The 21,381-nt window shown below is 37.5% G+C and overlaps 1 protein-coding gene across 4 annotated transcripts in view; it reads right to left on the bottom strand.

The window, feature by feature from the left end:
• Window positions 1-21,381, bottom strand: part of kiz (kizuna centrosomal protein) — a 43,407-nt gene that overhangs the window by 7,409 nt on the left and 14,617 nt on the right. For 2 of the 4 annotated variants that reach the window (XM_077731807.1, XM_077731809.1), the window contains 5 exons: window positions 21,213-21,308; window positions 20,424-20,493; window positions 15,579-15,625; window positions 14,691-14,813; window positions 8,639-14,017 (listed from right to left, as the gene is read on the bottom strand). In XM_077731807.1, coding sequence (XP_077587933.1) covers window positions 14,710-14,813; window positions 15,579-15,625; window positions 20,424-20,493; window positions 21,213-21,308 — 317 coding nt within the window. In that variant the 3' untranslated portion in view covers window positions 8,639-14,017; window positions 14,691-14,709. Of the gene's footprint in view, window positions 1-8,638; window positions 14,018-14,560; window positions 14,814-15,578; window positions 15,626-20,423; window positions 20,494-21,212; window positions 21,309-21,381 lie in introns of those variants that run through there. The other 2 variants (XR_013328414.1, XM_077731808.1) reach the window with 2 other exon arrangements.

The raw sequence follows: 21,381 nt of genomic DNA, 5'->3' as shown, positions 1-21,381 counted from the left end.
CAAAAAATGCAACTTACTATATATAGATATGTATTTTTCTCTTTCATTGTGCATTTGTGGGGGTACTGGGTTCAAAACCAGGTCAGTCCACCTGAATGGAGTTTGTATGTTCTCTCTAGGCTTTTGCGGGTTTTCTTCAGGTACTCTGGTTTCCTCCCACATTCAAATTATAATTTTTTTTAGCTTTACTCAGGTTTTACTTATAGTCCGAACGAGACGGAAATAGTTACCAAACCAGACCCTTGACTTAATTTTCTGCCGTCTTAATTTAAATAAAATAATCTACTCCTTGACTTTTAATAGCAAAGCATTACAATGAATAAAACCCACAAAATATGCTAATATATGAGCTGATTATTTCATCCGAATTTTCCCATGCACCATTTATTATTATTTTATATTAACAAACCCCGCCAAAGGTCATAATTATGGGTTGTATTCGCTAAACTAATTTTCATACAAGTAAATTTCCAATACGGCTAGCTTGTATTCAACATGCCCATCCTTTCCTGAAAATGTTTGAGTCCTAAATATCTTGCAAACGCTTCATCATGCCAACCCTTCCATTTCTCACACTACCAACAACTCCCAGAACCAATTTTTGGACACCAACTCCCAACTGACAAGTATCTATCCTGCAAGAATAAAAGAACTAACTCTTTACTGGGCAGTATATTCCATCCCTGGAAGCATCCCTTATTAGAAAACCATGTCACATTCTCTCCTGACTGGCTCTAATGCCAATAATCCCTCCTCCAAGTCTCCATATGCATGTTTTTCACTTGGCCATAAGTATTTAAAGAAACTGTTTTCAGTTGCCACTAATAACTAGTGACCTCCAGTGACACAGGCCAACAATGGGTTTGTCAGGCCTCAAACGCACAACCAAAGAAGCTGATTAGGAACTGGAGTGGTTTGAAGCAAGAATCAATGGTTGCTCTGTCCCGCCGAGGCGCTTCCAGCATGGCGAGGATGATTGGGGGACCTCCATTAGTTCTGCTTCATTAAGTCGTGCAAACTCTTCTTTAAGATAATTAGTTGGGCCGACGACACCCCCCACCCTGTCCCCCCTGTGTCCCCGTCCAACAAATATCAATTGGGGCTGCACGGCGACCGCTCCTGCTGAGAAGCACGCGTGTTGAGACTGAAAGAAATGATATGGGGTAACTTTGCATTAGAATAGCCGATTGAGATGTGGATGTTTCCTGGATTTGGTTTTAGAGGGTATTCATTTGATTTGATGGTGAAACTGTTGCATTGATTGGTTGCTATTTAGCCTGTGGTGTCCATGTTGTTATTGTTACTTTAATGTATTTGTTTGTTCTTGGATTATGATCAAATTAAAATAAGTTGCTCTACTAAAAATGTGAGACTTTGCAATTTATATATTGTGTATTCTTTGTTTAGTCTGAAAAATGTGGCATTTTATAGTTAGTACTATAATTTGTTTATTTTTGGTCTATGAAAATCCCCCCAAAATTTTACTTAATGCATTCTGCAGTTAAACTGCGTATATATATTTTTTTCGATATTGTGCAACTTGTTTGACTTGTAGTCCAATTTATTTCAATTTTTTAAAGACATTTTATACAGCGCACAGTATATTATTGTTAGCTTACCATTTTAAATAACCATATTATTTTTGATAATTTCATATACTATGTAAGGCTCATATTAATGTAGATCTACAATAACATTTCCCCTTTAATTCTCTATAACTTCATCATAAATCAATGTACCATGCTACATTTGAGTCAAACTAATTCCAAGCAGAAATACACTACAGTTTACACATTCGACCCAATAAAAGCACATTGGCATAACAATTTCTCAAACATCTCCCGCGACTTCAAATCAAACACCGTGATAAAAAAAAGCATGACAGAGTAAAATAGCTATTGACTGTGACCATCACTTTTATTGCACCAAGGACAAGTGTTTCCGCCAGAGATTTGTAATCCATTCAAAACACCTCTTTTGGGGAGCACTACACATGATATAATTACACTCCATCCTTGGAATGGGGGGGCCAAGCTTTCCTAAACAATATGTCGGAAAAATATGAATGAAAGACTTTTAAATGCCAACTTAGATTACCTCAAAATGTTCCATTACAAATGTGAACATTTATAGGGTAGAAGTTCACCACTGTTCCTGTCCTTCACGACACTTTTGAACCACAGTGCCCCCCCCAACCATACTTATGGTTGCCATGGTGATGGCCAGCTGCCAATCTGCAGATTACTAGTTAATAGGGCTGGGCCTGGAGAGTAATGCAATGGATACAATCGGTATATTCTGAATGGGGGTAAAAAAACTTTCAATTTCTTCAGAGTTGCGTTCTAAAAACTTGCTATTTTATTCTCATTTAAAGCAAAAATGACACCAAAGTCAACAGATAACTCAAAGCAATCTCGCCTTGGTGACGCATATCAAATAAACTCCATAAATCCATCATAGTTCCTCCAAAAATACAAATATTTAACCCGTTTAATACAAACTCGCGTCTGTCCCAGTGGACCACCCACTTTCTTTTCAATGATCATCTCGCAGCAACCTGTCTCCACTCCGGCATTGAAGACAAGAAGAGACACTGACGGCTCTCCAGAGGGAATTACAATTAGAGCGCTTCCCTCCAATAAACTTCCAGACTGTAGCAAAAGCACGTGACCCCCCTAACACAAACAGGATTACATCCAAATCCTGCATTTCTTTACTTCTTCCTCCTCGAGAAGCCGCAGTCAGGGGTCAGAGAATTGCAGTGTGTCTATTGAAATCTGCAAATGTATAAATAAATGACTTGAAGTAGAAGAGATGAGTCTGAGAGGCTTCTGCCTTGCAAGCTTTTTTTAAAAATATAGACTATGTTGTTTAAAAACTCGTGTTTTTGGGGAGGATTGTTATTGAAGATGCTGTGAATAGCAAGGGTGTCAAATATAATGCTTGAGGGCTGGATGTGGTTCTTTATGGGGTTCGTTTTCGAGGTTTAATCTGCCAGACAGGTACTTTGTTTTCGTCTTAGGTCGTCAATGGTGGCCAAAAAACTGTAGTATAGATCAGAAACTTTCGTAGTGTAAATTCAGTTTGGGTTTAAGAATAACTTGTCTTTAATTGTATTAATTTAAGTCTTAATAAAATGGAAAGTATGCCTTACTTTTATATGTACAAGAGAAGGGTGAGAGGAAAGTGTTTTCATTGAGAGAAAATATTTTTGTAGTATTTAGGGAATTTTTAAAAACTATTTTACAAACTATTTTCCAACAGTAGCCAAAAACTGGAGTGATTTTTGCTCCTTAAATTAAGACACTTAAAAAAAGTAGTTGACATTATTTTTCCCAGTGATTTTTGTAAACTTTATGATGTAAACGCTTTTACTTTGTTGATCCAATTCAACATTATGCTTTATGATGACAACAATTCATCATTTGTTGGTTTAAAATCCACATTTTAGAGAGTTAGGTATCCATGTAATCTTCTCCCAAGCCAACATTGGCATCGTATTTACTCGTAATTTGTATTTTCTTCTCCATTAAGACCTCATCAGCACTCGCAAACCATTTGCTTGGCCCGCACCAATTAGAGTCCAATCCGCATAGGACAAAAGCTGGTCTTCAGAAGGGAATCACGCAGCAGCCAGAAGATTTGGAGTGTTTATTTGGCCCTCAGGAGCCAGCTGGTCATACCAAGGCACAGAAAGGCTACATTGACTCCACCCCACAGGGGGTAGTGGAGCAACCAAAGAGAAATTGGACTCTTTTTCTGCTTGCCTTTCCACAATGCAGTCCACCCAATCAAAGGCACAGATCCTTTTGTGTAGGTGGTCGCGACTGGACAAGAGGGAGAGGGCGGTAGTGGCTTTAGGCAGGCTGTCCCCCCCCCTCCTAAACCCCCATGTCCCCGTCTTCCCGCCACTGTCCCGTCTGTGTGTCCAGGCCGGCCACACTTCACAGCTAATTAGTGGTCAGATCCAGCGAGTCCTAATCAGCGTGACATGTTAAAACTGCCCTAATCAAGACTAAGCCGGGTTTGGCGTCTGTCTTACTCACACACACCATGGCTTTGCTATACTTACTCAGCTGTATTGATTAAGTCATCATATGATCAATACAGTGAAAATGGGGGTGCTTTTCAGTCTGATTTGGAATGTCAGTCATACAATGTTAGTGAATTCGATCGCTACTTACCGTATTTTGCTGTTTACTATAATAAATGATTTTGTTCTTCTTTGAACCTCCAGTTTGAGCGGCATTTAATATACCCCTGCCGTTTAATATACCCCTGCTGTTTAATATACCTGGGTATATTAAATGGCAACTCAGCTTTTGGGGCAAGATTTGTATGGTGTTCATGAGGGCATAATTATAGATATTTAAGTTCATTAAAATTCCAAGTCAGACTTTATTCAGTAGTAAGTACTTTTAACCTGAACAGTAAGTAGTTTTAGTCTAAAAAAAACGTTGATGCACCCCGTTACGGCATAAAGAGTGCGTAGTGGATGGTACCTTTCCATTTGTGCGCCTATTTAATATACCCTTGCCGTTTGATATACCCGGGTATATTGAATGGGGGGTATATTAAACAGAAAAATATGCAGTTCGATCTTTAACCGGCATTTGCAATCGCATCTTAGAATTTAACGAGGCATATTTTCTGACACTTGTTTATGAATGACCTTCCAAACAATACCTTTTAGCTCCCTAGTAATCTGAAATGATCTTTTGTCCGTTAATTGGGTTTTAATGTTAATGAGGTTTTAATGCAGAGACCCTCAAAGATGGGTATGAATATTAAGGTGTTCTACTTCATGCAGATTATTTTGCGGCCATCCAACCAGCCATGGATACGGCACCCTTGGAGCAAAACGACTACTTAAAACATGTTCAGGATGTTTGTATATTTGTCCCATTTCTGGTCATTGCCATTCCTTTTGATTCCATTGACATACCTGTCAACCTCGAACCATTTGTGATCTTACCAAATTTTGTTTTCGCCCTTACATATATGTATAAATACATGGAAAATCTTACCACTTTACTTTTTTGCAAAACAGACCAGAAACAGCTGATCAAATGAAAGTAAACATAAACAAGGGAACAGGAAACGGAAATCACATGGTGAAAGTGTTACAAAACGAAATGTTTATCATGATCTTTTTTTTTTAGCCAATCAGAGGCGCCGGTACATATATCACTTGGCAGACATGCGTTTCCGGGAAGAAACAATGGCGGATGGTGAAAAATGGCTAGAAAGTGCCTTAATTTATTTTTTTTTCTCAAAATCACCGTTTAGCGTACCATTTTCATGTGTACAGCGTACCAATATAAAAATGGGCTTTCAGTTGTACCAATTACGGCGAGAACGTACCAGTTGACAGGTATGCATTGATTTGGAGATTAATTTGAGATGGCGCTTGAACCAAAAAAAACAAGGTTTTCTACATTGACGGCCTGAATGGAAAAGGTAATTACCATACTTTTCAGTGGTATAAGGCGATAAATTAAAATCTTCAGCAACTTCTTAAGTGACAACTCATCTAATCAGGGGCACAATCATGAAGAGGCTTTGCTGTTTACTGATTGCTCTAATCAAAAATGGCTTCTTCAAACGCAGCTAATTGGTCCGTTTGCTCACCGCGCCGCCAGGCAAATGTTGAGAGGCTACTGTTGTGATTTGAAGGACCCAAATATCTCCCATTTGCATTGAGTGCTAGCAGAATACACTTGACTCCCACAAGTTATCAGCAAACCAGACAATTATTCATCAGGCACAAATTGGCACATCAAAGTCAAATCGGAGGATTACCATTAAGAAGACCTTAAAGCAAAGGCGGAGGAAAGACGACCGTTTCTGATTGACCGTGCTGCCCTTCGCCGTATCGTTGTTTCTTGACTCCTTCAAAAGTTACAAACAAGAAGGGGACGTCTAAAAGACTTTGGACAGGGAAAAGCAAAGGCTTGGAATTTTAACAGTTATGTTATAGATTACAACTGCACTTTGTTCTATTTTCTATCCGCAGTCTCGTTCATATTTTTGGCTTCTGTGGTCAAAATGGCAACCAACGAGTTGACCAGGAACCTTAAAATGCCCCAAAGTGCAACGAAAAGTTACCTGGAAATGCAAAACAATCAGCAGAAAGTGAACAATGATCAGGAAGAAAAAACAATAACAATAACAATAAGAAATGATCATTACTGACATTGACTATGATAAACATCCAATTCACTTAAACTGGCTGTGAATCCTCATCTTTTAGTGCATTTAGATACACTTTTTGGGCCAAAAATAAACTAGCCCACTTTATTTGTTGGACTATAAGTCACACCTGAGAATAATAAGAAAATAAAAAGCACAAAAATTGCATTTATAGGAGAGCAATTTATTATTGGATCAGAAACCAAACATACTTTAAAGTTGAAATAGTTAAATAGACAAAAACAGGCTAAATAGGACTCCTTTCAATCTAAAATTTATATTTTTGGGGGGTAAAAAGAGCCTAAAAAAACTTTTACATGCTTTCGTTGGCCAGAGAGGGAAAAAATATATATAAGTTGCACTTCAGTATTAGTTACAGCCAAACTTATAGTCTGGGAAATGTACTAATTGCCATTAATGTGACCCCTACAATGTAGACAAATCTACAGCTGACTCTACTCGGTGCATGTGTGTTTTTATTATTTTTTAACCCTCTGGTGCTACAGTGTACTTGTGTAATTTACCAGGATGGAAAAAGGTGTCAGTCCTATTTCCATCTTGTGTGTAAGAAATATGAATAGCCCTCCATGAGCCAGTGTAGAGGGAACCCAATTTTTATTGCACTAATTGTCAAAATACCTCTCAAGACTTGAGGGCACTCATTCGCCTCTTGTGCTTGGATGATGCAATAACACCAAACAAGTTTACAACCTCGGCGCAATAGCTTTCATTGTGTGATTTCATGCTTCCATTCATCACTGAGAGCCAACGCATAAACCTCTGAGCCATACCTCTGTGATCTAATATGTGCTTTCTACAAACTGTACACTGTAAAACACATCAAATCAATAAGGTAGCCTGTTCAAATGACTCCAACTCAGATTTCTGTCTAAACTATCTTTCCTAAAGCATGCTGTCCATCTTGAGTACTACTTAAAAAGTATTCTTTGTATTCATAGTTGAGGATGCTGTATTTGATTCACATATTTTCAGAGAGGAATTTTCAAGATATTTCATTGTAATGTTGGATTGGAATTTATTAGAAATGTCATTTTCAGAGGATTTGAATAGGGTAAAAACTTTTTTTTTTGCTTTACATTTTTAGATATGCTCTCAATAGCTGCCATTAATGTCGAGTGGTGTCAAAAATTATTTTTTTTTCAGTTGTGCACCACAAAAATAAGGTTAAAAACAAATTATTTAAATGTATATTATAGAAATAAACCCATAGAGCAAATTAACTTGGTCACCCAATGCGATAATTGAGTTATTTTAGTGGTGATTTATCCGACATTTACTTAATTTACATTGTTTATTCTTGTCAAAACAGTCCATATATCTATATACATTGTTATATTATACTTAGGGATTATTTTCTTACCTTAACCCAATAACTTCCAGCTAAATATAAAACAAAAAACCCAAATAAAACATTTCAATCTGCTAAAAATAGGGTGATCGGGCCCGATTTCCCCAAAAAATTGTATCCGATTATTTTCCCATGTGTTGTGTAGTTACCCCGATACAGTACTCTGAAAAAACCCCATCAATAAACAAACAACGACGGGCATTTAGTCACCTCGCCTCGATCCCTTAAATCAACGCTAATGGCTGACCCCCCCTATTCCCGTTAAGGGCTGGTAAGCATGCCACATCCTAGATAACAAGCAGTGTTAATGACAGGGGTCCCTACAAATCCCCCAGCTGTGTCTTGGGCTAATATGCTTTGATCACCTTTTTGTTAACATCTCTAGCATCAACAGATTGCATCCATCAGTGTCACATGATATTAACGCCACTTCCCGTGACTCAGCGGCATATAGCTTTACTTCTGAGTGGGCGAAGAAAGAAAGGGGAATAAAAAAAAGCAATAAATGCGTATAGATGGAACAGATGATCAGTACAAGCCCACAAAGATACTGCAAGCGCTACCTCACATCATTTAGTATTATTTGTTCGCTCGGGAAAAGATGCAGAGCAGGAAATGTGACTATATCGCGGACGGTCACAGACACGTCTCTAGTGGTAGTGGGAGAGTGTATCATGAATAAATTGTGGCGCGGTTCCCTGGAGATTGCCTTCAATTACAAGGCAGAAGGTGTCAATGCCGCATCCCGAGCGTGTGGAACGTGGAATTATCCTCCGTGCCTTTGCTAACTTGGGCCTACTAGGTTTAGGGGGATCAGAAAATGAAGAGAACGGAGGGCCAATTAAACAGAATGGATGTCCAATTCGGGTTTATCTGTTTTCCTATGCACTTTCAAAGCAAAAAAAAGGCTACCGTATTTTCACGACTATAAAGCGCACCGCATTATAAGGCGCACCCTCAATGAATGACATTTTTTCCATATATAAGGCGCACTGTATTATAAGGCACACTGTTTGTCTATTTTGGAGAAAATTTAAGACCTTTAAGTGCGCCTTATAGTCGTGAAAATACGGTATTTGTCCATTTATGTTTGTTGATTGACCCCCAAAAAATGCAAGCGCATTAAAGCAATTGTTTATCGGGAGTGAATCATGGTGCAGTAATGTATAATGTTGTATACATAAATTGCGAAAACACGAAGGTAGATAACCCTTCCATTACAGGATGCGTTTTGGTAGGCAGGGTTAAAGGATTAGAATACAGTGCATTACATTTAGCAGGTTAGAGAAACGGATTGACTTGAAAAAAGTTTTTTTTTCTAATTTTTGGCATTCTGCTCATATAATCATAAATTTGGAATGAGCCTTTGCCTGCTCCACCTAATCTACAAGGATGTCCCAGTGGAGAAAAATGACTTGCAATAGGACACCAGCATGAATACTAATTGGCCTACTTGGCTTTAACAGCTTTTGCATGCTTGTCTCATAGGACGTTGTAGAACACGGTGTCTTTCCATCTTTTCATATTAATTATCCCAAATGAAAACTGGGACATCAAGAGATGAGCACGAATGTGTGTATGTGTGAGAATCACGGGAATAGCTCTAAACTGGGACTCTTGGCTCTCCCTTCTAAATGTGGTTAATGAAAATGTGATTTGAAGCATCTCAAGCAGGAATCTGGCAATCTACGTTTTGGAGTTCTCTGGGCACGACTTCACTTTGACTCTCTTCATTACGGCTTAGCCTCATGGCCTTTTCCCCCACTACCTGTAATCCCGTATCATCACAAAATAAGACCAGATAGAAATAATAGAGTAGTGATTCATAGACTGTATTTCTGAGGAAGTGTGTTTAGTGTTTTTTTGGGATGTTTTTTGGAAGGGAAAGACAAATATATGACATTTAAATGGAAAGAAGATTCTAAAGTGTATCTTGGGAGAAAAATAATTGTATTTTTATGTTCAATCATAGAAAATCTGTTTTAAAATAATTATAGCATTTGTAGATTCATATAAAAAAACACAGAGAAACCATAGACTGAAATTGACTCATTTCTAATCAAAATTCTTGATTGCATTTTCTTTTAAATAATTTTCTGTGATTGCTAAAGATTAAAGAGGGAATATTACCAATAAATTAATTTCTACATTGCACATGATATCAATTGTTATAAGATAATTTACCATTTTGTGAAGGCATACGTCATTTAAAATAATTTATAGCCTCACATTAACATCTATGTCACATCTGGCGACCAAACGTCCGGTGAACCAAACGTTCGGGCGGCCAAACGTCCCGCGACCAAACATCCGGCCAGGGGCTAAAGTCATGTGACAATCTCTACTAGATGATAGCATGAGCAAAAGTTTGTTCGATGACTGCAGATCCAAGACTGACTCTACTATAATATAACACCTTAGTTTAAAAATACAATATAGTCTATCACAGAAATCGTACAAAACAAGTTTTTCCGATTTAGAGTCTGATTCCTTTTGTTTACGTTGGTAGCGGTCCTGCCTATTGCAACTGGATAATAAGGCTGTAGTCTGAACACATTTTCTCCTGGCCTTTTGTATGGCCGAATCTCACCTGTTTTTAGAGTGGGGGCAGAGGAGAGCCAACCTTCCTGGCCCGACTATGGGGACACAGCCGTTTTCTGTAACCCACTCTCATTCACAAACGTCATTCATATGGAAATCACCCGTGCACCTATTGTTCACCCGCTGCACTTTCAGATACTTGCTGAATCAAGTGATAAATGCAATGGCCCCATAGGAGATGTTCTCCATGTGATGAATAATATAAAACACAATATGTTCCAAATGATTATGCAAATAGGATTTAAATGAATAAACTTTAGCGGTTTTTGTTCTTCTAGGGGAGCTTGTTGTACTTGCTTTTCCATTCTTTAGAATGATGTCAACAGGTTTTTTTTACGGTTTCTCAGCTGACTGTTATTAAAAGGTAACCTCAAGGCATTAAGACATTAAAATACGAAACAAAAATAACATGTTTTATCTATAGCGTAGTGGTAAAATGAGTACATGGCATGGAATAGCTGCTTGAAGTAAATTAAAGGAAGCAAAATGGCGATCAGTTCCAGACACCATTATTCAGTTCCCAAGCATTTAAACTGCATAACCAGAAAAATGAGTTGAGGAATAAATGACTTCAGTTTGGGAGAATTTCATAAGTATTTTCATCCATAATCAAGCTGTGTTCATCTCATTTTATGGCTGATGACTTAGTAAACATCACACAAATTCAGACTTATAAATAAACTGCAAACTTGTGTTCAAATATAGAAAATAATAATACAAAATGTAATCCGAAATATAAAAATGAAGTGAACAAACTCATTACAAAAGTATCTACTGATATACTAATGGCTAACTTTTACATGGCAGTTTTGTTTGAGTATATAGTGGCATTTTGGTTCTTTTTAAATAATAACAAAGTCAACCATGGCTAACCTTAACTGTTCTTCTGTAATAAGATGGAGCATTGGATGGTAACATCAGTACATACAGTCCTATGGAGCTAACTAGCCAAGAGTGCGTTAGGGTAATAGATAGAATACACACCTCAACTGGAGTGTTGTCAAAATGGAACACTTACCCTAGTGACTAGAGACCTTGAACGCATCTTAAGTGGAAACGTCTTAATGATGGGCCATAGAGCAAAATTAAAAAAAAATTAAATGAGAAAATATGAAGCTTATTTGTCAAAAACATGAAATACAAAAATTAGATGCAGGGTTCAAATGGTGAGGAGAAAAATAAAGGCTCATACGGTCCAAAAAATATGGTAAACATATTAATACACGAGTATTTTTATATTTTGAATGTATGGATTGCATGTGTACTTATTTAGAGAGTTTATTTGAAGTTGTTTTTCTAAATGAAGCATTATATTAACTATTACTTTTCAATATGTGGGAAAAAGAAGCGTCTTTTAGTTCAAAAATTACTTTAGTTCACACCAAATTAACGAAATAAAAGTGGATGGTGAAAGTATTTAGTTAAACTGCACTGAATGGTTAAAGTAAGTGTTTTGTTTCAATACTCAAGGTTAAAAATCAAGATTATTTTGGACTAAGAACTGTGCTTATCAGTTGAAAAGAGGAAAAAAAACTGTTTAAGTCTAGTAAAATGTGAGTATATAGCCATTCCTTATCAACCGAGGGAAAAATCCAAGCTTTTATAATTAAAAGCACAGGCTTTTGTCTCTTAAGCACACATTCCAGAGAAGCTGGCGAAGAGGCCACAACAGAATGAATGGATTTTTAATTGAGGCCTATTTAAGCAGGAGATCCAAATGACCTTGCTTCAAATTATTATTTAATGATAAAAAAAATAAAAGAAAGGCAAAAAGAAAATTAAAGCCAGCACACTCAAGATCCTCGGTTTGTCCAACCTAAAGGAAACCTCTCACATGAGAGTAAAACTACAAAAATTAAACTCCTATACAAGTTCTACTCAAAACGGACTTTAACAGAATTTCAGGCTACTTTGTACTTTTTATACTTTTGACTTTAATGATGAGTGATGAGTATGTTAATACTTTAGTCCTTTTTTCAGTTTATGTTTCATATGTACTGTTAACGGATGCACTTTTTTATGTGTATCGTATCTTCTGCTGACCCCCGGCCCATCTGTCAAGTATTTAAAGTCAATGTGGCCCCCGGGCCTAAAAGTTTGCCCACCAATGGTCTAGTTTTGGATTCCGCAACCAAAAATTAGTTAAAAATAGATCTAAGACAACAACAATAACAAAAAAACAACAACTTGTTGCGCAGGATAAGGATGTTTTTATGTATTTAACTTAAAATATCCCGTTTCAGTTTCTTCCAAATCTATTTGTTGGGCTCAAGAAAAGGAATGCAAAGAAACTACATTAAATGTCCAATAACAGCCAATCAGTGAGGCCCATGAAGAGGTGGAATATCATTATGTGTCAAAAGAACCTAAAAATGCAACTTCACATTAGAACAATCTAACTCCACTTCCAATATTAGCAAATATGTTACTTTCAAGTATCTGTTGACATGCTCCTTAACATGAATATTATGTGAGGGTAGCGTTTTAGCAAACTCCAAATTATTCTGCTACAGTCACTTTTTTCGGTGCTGGGTCAGGGCCATCTGATAGCCTTACATTATGAATAATAAATATGCTGTTTTAATATTTACGGGCACCTGAGGCTTACTAATGGAATCCTACTGACATTAAATGCCACAGGCTTTTTTTTATACATCTCAGGAGAATCACACTATGCATAAAAGTAGAATAAAAGCTGCTCAATATATATAGATGATAATATTTATTGGAGAGTTGAATTTTTGAATTTTGGACTGGTGATAACAAATATTTCATAAAATATGTACATTAAATATGGACTTAATTATTCAGGTTCTAAATAAATTATGGAATTAATTAGCGAATAAGATAAAAAAGTTGAAAATATAATATTATAATGTGTTTGGCTTAATAACACATTTAAAAAAGTGCTTACTCTTTAACCTTTGCACATCCATATTCAATAAATGAACTTGTTATAACATTAATAAAAGTCACTTCGGCTCTAAAGCAGAAATCCTACTAAATGATTTATTTTTAATTTTTTTTTAATCATTTCTGTTTAACAGAAAGCAAAGCTATAAAAAAAACCTGTAGTAGAAGCAAGGTTACAAATTAATGTAGTGGTGAAATCAGTAAAGTAATGATTGTATATATAATTTGGACTCACTATTTTGGAGAAAACTGGCTAAAAATTAAATAGTTATCTTAATGTGAATTCAAATTAATTAATGTTAAAAATAAGTGTGTGGATGCTTTTTAATTAAAAATGAATTGAAGCAGTAATCTGTGAATTTTGAATGATTCTCCAGCATTTCATAAACTTTCTGACCTACTTTTAGGACATATAGCTTTTACATGGATTCACACTGGAAATGGATAGAATGTGCCAAATAGGCCAAATCGGTACATGCCAACAAAAACGTTTTTTTAGATCATTAAAGCCTAAAAAAAATAACAATAACCAAATGAGAAGCTGTCACTGGTCCGAAAGAAAATAAAACATTGTAATTAGTTGCAGTCCTAGGCAATGTTTGCAATTGCGCACTACTCATCTTCTCTGCGCAGCAGCAATCGTATGGCGCGCAGTAAATAAAATCCAAACTTTTTATTTTATATTTTTTATCCATTTTCCCCATAATGGCGCCGTTTACGCGGAAGCCAGTGGGAGTAGCTCTGTCCACTCTTATGTTTTTCGTGTTTTACAGCATGTTTTACATGAAAAAATTGAGAGAACATTGACAAGCACCTGCTTATACCAGGTGTGATACTGGAGTGCCCATAGCGACCAATCATGTCACTCACCTTGGTACTCAGTGCGCTCAGGAAGGTTGTCTTTCTGCCCAGACCAATGAAAAATTAGAGGGGACAATGATCCTAGGCAAGATATGAAGAAAAGCGTGGTTTATAATCCGTAAAATACGGTAGTTGATGAATGAGCAGTGTTAATTTGACTATTGTGCTCTTATCAAATATTCTGACTTGTGGTCAGAGTACAAATTGCAGACACCGGGTGTATCCATTAAAATAATCCCCGAGCATTTGCACAATGGGATGGCAGCTGGAAACCTTCAAGGGTGCATTTGGGCTGCGCTAACACTTTGTATTTTTGCGGGGGGTAGGGGGCGCTGGGACGGTCCTCTCTAGACAGTTCAAAGGTCAGGCGGCAGTGTGCCGAGAGGCCATTGTGTTTTGTCATTTAACAGGTGACTCACATCCCTGCACTCGAGCATGCCGGAGGGAGGCAGAGCACTCGCGGAATCAGAATGCATCATTTTCAGCCCTAGTGCAAACAAATCGCTTTAAAAGATCAGTTTAATCTATTTCGAGCTGCTATTATGAGTTGGGAGAGTTGTTCACATGAATAGATTGAAGCAGGGTTAACAGTAAAGTGTTAGGAAACGCTTCATATATACTTCAACCAGTGAGAGTTGTCACTTTTATTTGTTTTTAAGACACCGTTTACAATGGAGCGCGATGAAATCGTCGGTATGTTATAGAATGAGATCCGTCGAGGTGTCTGAATAGATATCTTTTTTTATATAAGTACCGCATTGTCCGGTTTCGTGTCAGCCATAGAAGTCGTCTGAGTCGTCGTCTTTCGTGTCAAAAGGTTGTGGACGTAAAGCTGCTTCGATATCGGAGTTGCTGTCATCTGACTCCTCCCACAATTCTACACAGGATACACATAAACAACAAAAACACGAATGTTTACAGACGTTTCAGATCATCGGCATACTTTTGTTCACCCGCTAAATTGACACTTTATAAGCATGTCAGAATTTGAACACGGTGAAGATAAAATGACCTTGAATTACCACAATGGAATTTTTTTACGGCGCTCCTTTTCATGCAGCCTTGTATGTTTATTTCAATACATTCAATACAATATTTTAAATGAGAATTGGCATGAATAAACAGGTTATACTTTGGTAGCATTCAGGATGGTGGTTGAAAACTGGAGGTTGAAGGAGTTGCTATTTAACAAGTAAAGAGATAGTCATGACACAAATTGCCTAGACACTTTGACTGGATAAAAGTACAGTAAACACTAACAAACCACAGAAACAGAAATCAAAAATCTGTATATATGAGTTTGCCCTTTAGAAAAAGACTTTTAAAATAAACCGAATATATGTTAGGCTGTGACTTGACAAGATAAATACCGTATTTTTCGGACTATAAGTCATTTTTTTTAATAGTTTGGCTGGTGGTGTGATTTATACTTGTATGTGGGAAATTAATCCCACATTATTATATTATTTCACATTTTATTTTTACACTGAACTACAAGAGCCTGCATTGATAATTTCAATTTTTGGGTTATCTTTCACGGGTTGCCATGACGAAACAGCAAACCCGCATTTTTGTTTTCATCCTACAACTTCCAAAGTTGCCTCATTCCACCGACTGTTATTTTCTGAATTTTTCTACTTACCTTTTGAGTGTAGAGCTGAATAAATCTTTGGATTCATCATTTCTTTCCTATAAACACAAAGGCACCCCATTATTGATGGTTTATGAAGAAATATACATAATGATTAGATTTATTTTGATATCACGGATTCTAAAACAAACACTGTCACATGAATTGTGTTTGTATATTTGGAGAGAATCATTTTCTATCTAAAATGATTGTAATTCCTAAATTGTTTTGTCAACCGCTTCAATACAAGCTACAAACCAAGATACAATGATTTAAAAAAATCTATCAATATTTTTTGAATAGCTGCAAGGTTTCAGCAATATAGCAAGGAGGAAATCATTGACTCCTGTTCTAATTGTGGACAAATGACTTCTACAAAGGCCGCCTTTGGGGAAAAAAAATAGTCAAAAGCCAGTGTTGCCAGGATCCATCCCATAGCTCCGCTGATACCGCCATGTAAATGCATGACCTCCTCAAACAGCTTTGATCTAACTTAATGCATATGCAATTAGGTCTCTGGATCCAACTGTAATAGGCCGACTCTTTAAAATTACATCATCAAGAAGCCCATTTATATCCTCAATCTAACTTAATTATCTCGAGCTTAGCATACATATGCAGGTAAAGCCATATGGAAAATTTGTGTGCTTCTACTTTTGTACAATAATTTTGTTTTCAAAAGAATGAAGATTTTAAATCAGGCCCGCTGACGTTGTCCAAATGTTTTTTTCCCCAAAACTTGTTTTTCGTGTTTTACAGCACCTATTTATTTTTAAATGACATATTAATATTTCTTAATACATTCCTTTTTACTTTGCTTTCTACTTTATACTTTTTACTTTAATGATGATTAGTATGTTAATACCTTAGTCCTTTTTTCTGTTTATGTTTCATATGTACTGTTAACGGATGCACTTTTTTATTTGTATCGTATCTTGTGCTGACCCGGCCCATCTGTCAAAATTTTAAAGTCAATGTAGTTCAATGTTATTCCAAAAATTCATACCTATGACAATATTGTTTTAATCCATTCCCACCCCTACCATATACATATATGTCCACCCTATCCACACATTTTTATATACTTTAACCAATTATAAAACTAAGTTAAGCATAAATAATGCTTACAAGGCATTTAACACCTTTTCAAAATGCAGACTGAGTGGCAGAAAAATGCTTTTGTTTACCCTAGTATTATTTTTTTAAGCAGCTCCCACCCACACGCAAATGTTAATAGCTCAACAGCACTTTTACACAGTGCAGCTTGTCTAAAGGTAAAGGTAGACCAATCACCTCATCATTCCCATCAACTCCTACTCCCATCCCGACTCTGACCCCCGCACAAACAATGTTTAGGCTAAGCTTGGATGTACAGTCCTCTAACAGGCCTGAATGGTAGCAGAATGTCAACCTTAGTGGGGGCAAAGAACGAGAGGCAAATGGAGTGCATTGTGAGTGGGCACAGTCTAACATGTGAGTGCTCTCTGCTGGCAATGTGTTTGCATTGCAAGTGAGAGGAAGCAGCATTTATCTTAACACACTCCTGAATGGCATCTAGTGGGGGACTGTATGTGCTGCAGAGATCAACAGTGACATACAATAAAATTACTATGCTTAATGTTCACAGCAATCAAATTAGAGCCTCAAATAAAGCCTGTAAACTCATAAATATTTCCCATTTTTTGATCATCTCAAATTGTGTACGACATATAACAACTTTTGTACGTTTTTTTTGTAAAACCGACCCATTTCGACTCTAATAAGGATTGTCTCAGTCACTTGTAGCAGACAAACCCGACATCGCCAACTTCTAATAATAATTAATAATAGTTTCCTCTTTCACCTGACCGCTTATTTACAATTATAAAGTCAGAAAAACGTATATTTTGTAGAAAATTTCAGATATTTATGTGCGCCCTATATGAGTGATTGTGCCGCCTTACATTTGTACATTTTTTATCGCTTAATAAGGGGAATCACAATAATTAATACAGGGAGCAATTGGGTGAGGTTTTGTAGATATATTCTCTGTCCATGTCTTTATTTTTACTGACAATGATTTATTATGGTAAACAACAATAGACTTATTGTCAGTGCATTTCTTTTTAAAGGCGTATTTTTATTTTTCTATATAACGAGTGCTGCCAATCTAACTGGATTGGATCTATCATTCTTTATTTGCAGCCATTGAGTTAATACATACAAATAGAGAAATACATTTTAACCCAATTATGATGATCGGGCCTGGTTTCTTATCACTTGATCGGATCTGGGACAGATAACACGATAAGTTAGGGCTACAAAAAATAATAATAAGTCAACCAAATAATGTCACCCTTTGCTTTCTCTTAAACGGGTATTGATCTCAACTCTTCCCTATCTCCGAACCTCCCATCAGTTCCTTTCTCTCAACTCTACCATCCTTCCCCAAGCCACAAATCCTCACACACACGTCAACCTACCCTCTCCCGAAAGAGAGCGTTTCTGATTCTACCACTCTGCAATGATTTGAGGTCGAATGTTTGAGCACGTCCCGTTGTCCGAGGCCAAGCTGTAAACCACTAATTGTTGTGTCAAGGTTTTTGTCAAGCAGGCACTAGGCGCAACAATAACACCAGCTGATGATGAGAGGATCTGTTCTTTCGCCAATGTGTGTGTGTGTGTGTGTGTGCTGACGATTGAAAAAAAAAAAAAACGGGAGGAATTTAAGAAAAGGTATTTGAAATGGGCAAATAAAAATAAGGAAGGGGTGGTCTCTCCAGAAAACGTCGTCCATAAGAAAGGAGCACAATGTTTCTTTGCACTAGAGGAAGCAGTGGCATGCACTTGCATACAAAAGGGGAACAAGTGGTCTTTACATAGAGCGCAGCTGCTTAGACTCACTCCTTCGTGCATTATTCCTTTCATCCCCACTCAAGCACAAAGTGATTTTACTTCAGCATTGAAAAAGACAGCCCGAGATTTGCAACGGACAAATCCGTTAATAAATGTCGCGGATCCCAATGTCTGCCCTCCTAGTTGCCATACAATACACACATTTGATATCCTAAAAAGACTATTCTCTCATGGCGAAATGAGCACGTATAAATGTGTTAAGAGTATCTCTTTGCATCTTGTATAGACTGCATGTATTTAATCTGTAAAGCTTATTAAGGCTTTTGGTCATTGCTATGCAAAGCAGCACCCAATGCTTTTTCTCTCGCTTTTCATCCGAGTGCAGTGTTGGGCCAATAGGACTGGCCCCCCGCCTCTCATTCTGCATTCATAACATGCAACATTTGCACAATGTATCTCCCAAAGGCCCTGAATAGAAGGCCTTAATACTCATGTAAACAACTGCAAACCAATTACTTAATGAATCAGTCCCCCACACATAATGAGGAAGCCTCACAAAGAGTTATAAATGCATTTTTTGCACCAAAGCGTTCGCTTTAAACTACAATCCCCTTTACTGTAGTCGTAGCTAAGCTCAGACAAATCATAATTATTGTCTCGGACAACACTGGCGAGGACATTTTTTTGTTTTTTTGTATTACGAGTCCGGCTCGGTGCTTCTTTTGATGTCACTCATCGGCTCGCTGACAAATAAATAAAGCGAATAATGAGGAAGAGGACAGGAGTCGGTTAAAAAAAAAAAGAGGGGGTGGTGGGGGTAAATAAATAAAATACTCAAGGATGGAAAAGAGCGAGAAAAGCGTGCGGACAGACTGTCCTGCAGTGTTACACTTCTCCTTGAGTATGAGGCTTCTGGACCACTTGTAGGTGCATTTAAGTGGAAGAAGCCACGGAAATAAGTGTGCCGCTTAGAGCTAACATCTAGGAGAAGACTGGGGGGTGAAAAAAAGAAAATGAATGACCAGAGGATGCATTTAGGGTGAATGTAGCACTTCTGATCACCGTTTCTAACTTTAAAGAGACGAGAGGGTCAATCATACTAGCGTGCATAAATCAGTGTGATGGACGTTGAATACAATCGACATGTTTGGTATATTTTTTCTTTGGTATTGTGTGAGTTTTGTCTAATATTTTCTGCTTCCCATGTAAATTAATAACACGGGGATAGGAGAGATCTAAGAGGGTCTGGGTCTGAAATTGGCTCATGTTTATTAAAGAGGGTGATCCGGGCGCTGTGGTAGACATCAGCGGCGCCGAGGAGCACAATAGAGTCAGCCCATTAGCCCTTCCCTGGGCTAATAGGAAGACGGAAGTACCGGCTTGCCAAGGCCGGGGGATACGTAGCTCTATAAGCCCCTCGCATCAACGTGCTGGCTAGTAATCACATGAAATCAGAGAAGATTATTCCTCATAACGTTTACGCAGCTATTACAGGAGAGCAAATGGGTTTGGTGGCAGAGAGGTGCTCGGAGGACTCTGATAGGCAATTGTAGATTTGATGAAGATGTGTTGAGATTCAAATGGCGTTCTATTCTGATGTTCTGTTTATCATTAAGCGTTCTTGTGTGGCCCACTTGGAGCTCCTGATTTGAGACGTTTCAATGCATTTGATGGGGGAAATTGAAAAAGACGCCTGTTTTTGTCAACACATTTTTGCAAGGAGATGCCCTTTTTTGGTGGGATGTGTTGGAAAGGAGCACCAAGATGGTGATATTATGGGAGGGAATTATGTTTTTTTGGGGTTGGTGTTTTGATATGGATTGGAGAAATGGGTTTTAGACCCTGTCAACTGGGTGAGAGGGGGGTCTTTTGTCTTTGTGAGTAAGTTAATGGGGGGTTCCCCCCTTGATCTTATGGAAATGAATGGGGAATTATGAGAGCGGCCATGCAAATGTACATCAACCACTTTGGTGTCTGGTGGTCCATTTCCTGTGGCATGTTGAATAACAACAATGTTCTTACCGGGGGTAAGGGTCTTGATGTGAGGAGCGTTTGGCCCGCCCACTGTCCACTTCTGGGCCGTGATTTATTCCTTAAAAGAGCAAACAAGACCAGATTAAAAAATATAAATATATTTTAGAAAAACAAATTAGAAAACATGGGTTGGGATTAAAAAGCAGATTGAAATGTTTTTACAGGGGGAGAAAATATTTTTAGAACTTTAAATATTATCGGCAATTTAAGATGTGTTTGGACTGCAGTTCATAAGGCACCAATTTGATTTAAAAAGAATAATTTGCAATTATTTTCCCATAGTGGCTGTTCAAGTACATTGGTTTAAAACAAGGGTGGGCAAACTTTTCTGCCACATTGATTTTAAAAATTTGACAGATTTGACAGCACAAGAAACGATACACATAAAAAAGTGCATCCGTTAACAGTACGTATGAAACATAAACAGAACAAAAGGACTAAAGTATTAACATACTCATCATTAAAGTAAAGAGTATTAAGTACAAAGTAAAGTAAAATGGAATGTATGAACAAATATTAAAATGTAATTTTAAAAAAGATAGAGGTGCTGGATTAAAAGGCCTAGCGGGCCGGATTTGGCCCGTGGGCCATAGTTTGGTCTAAAATGACGCATGAAAACAAGTAATTTCTTCACCTGTAGCCTAAGCATGATGATTTTATTCACCACCACATTATTCCGCTAATTGTAATCATGTCTTCACGGGACTTATCCAATTAAACGACACATTTTCAAACAAGAAAGAAGTCTCACAGTCGACTATGTAACGCATTCCTTACCTGAGGGCTCATTCACCTCTCCCTCTTCTTCCTCTTCAGAACTCTGCGGTCGTTCTTGCATGGCTGATAGCTTAAGTAACTGATATGCTTTTGTCTCTGTTCAGACACACACACACACACACACACACAAATGCACGTACGTACACACACAGCTCATCAAATATTTGCT

The sequence above is a fragment of the Stigmatopora nigra genome, chromosome 13, assembly GCF_051989575.1.
Source record: "Stigmatopora nigra isolate UIUO_SnigA chromosome 13, RoL_Snig_1.1, whole genome shotgun sequence".
In the NCBI taxonomy this organism is placed as follows: Eukaryota; Metazoa; Chordata; class Actinopteri; order Syngnathiformes; family Syngnathidae; genus Stigmatopora; species Stigmatopora nigra.
Note: the sequence above shows the minus strand (reverse complement) of the source record. Positions and strands in the feature narration are given on the sequence as shown.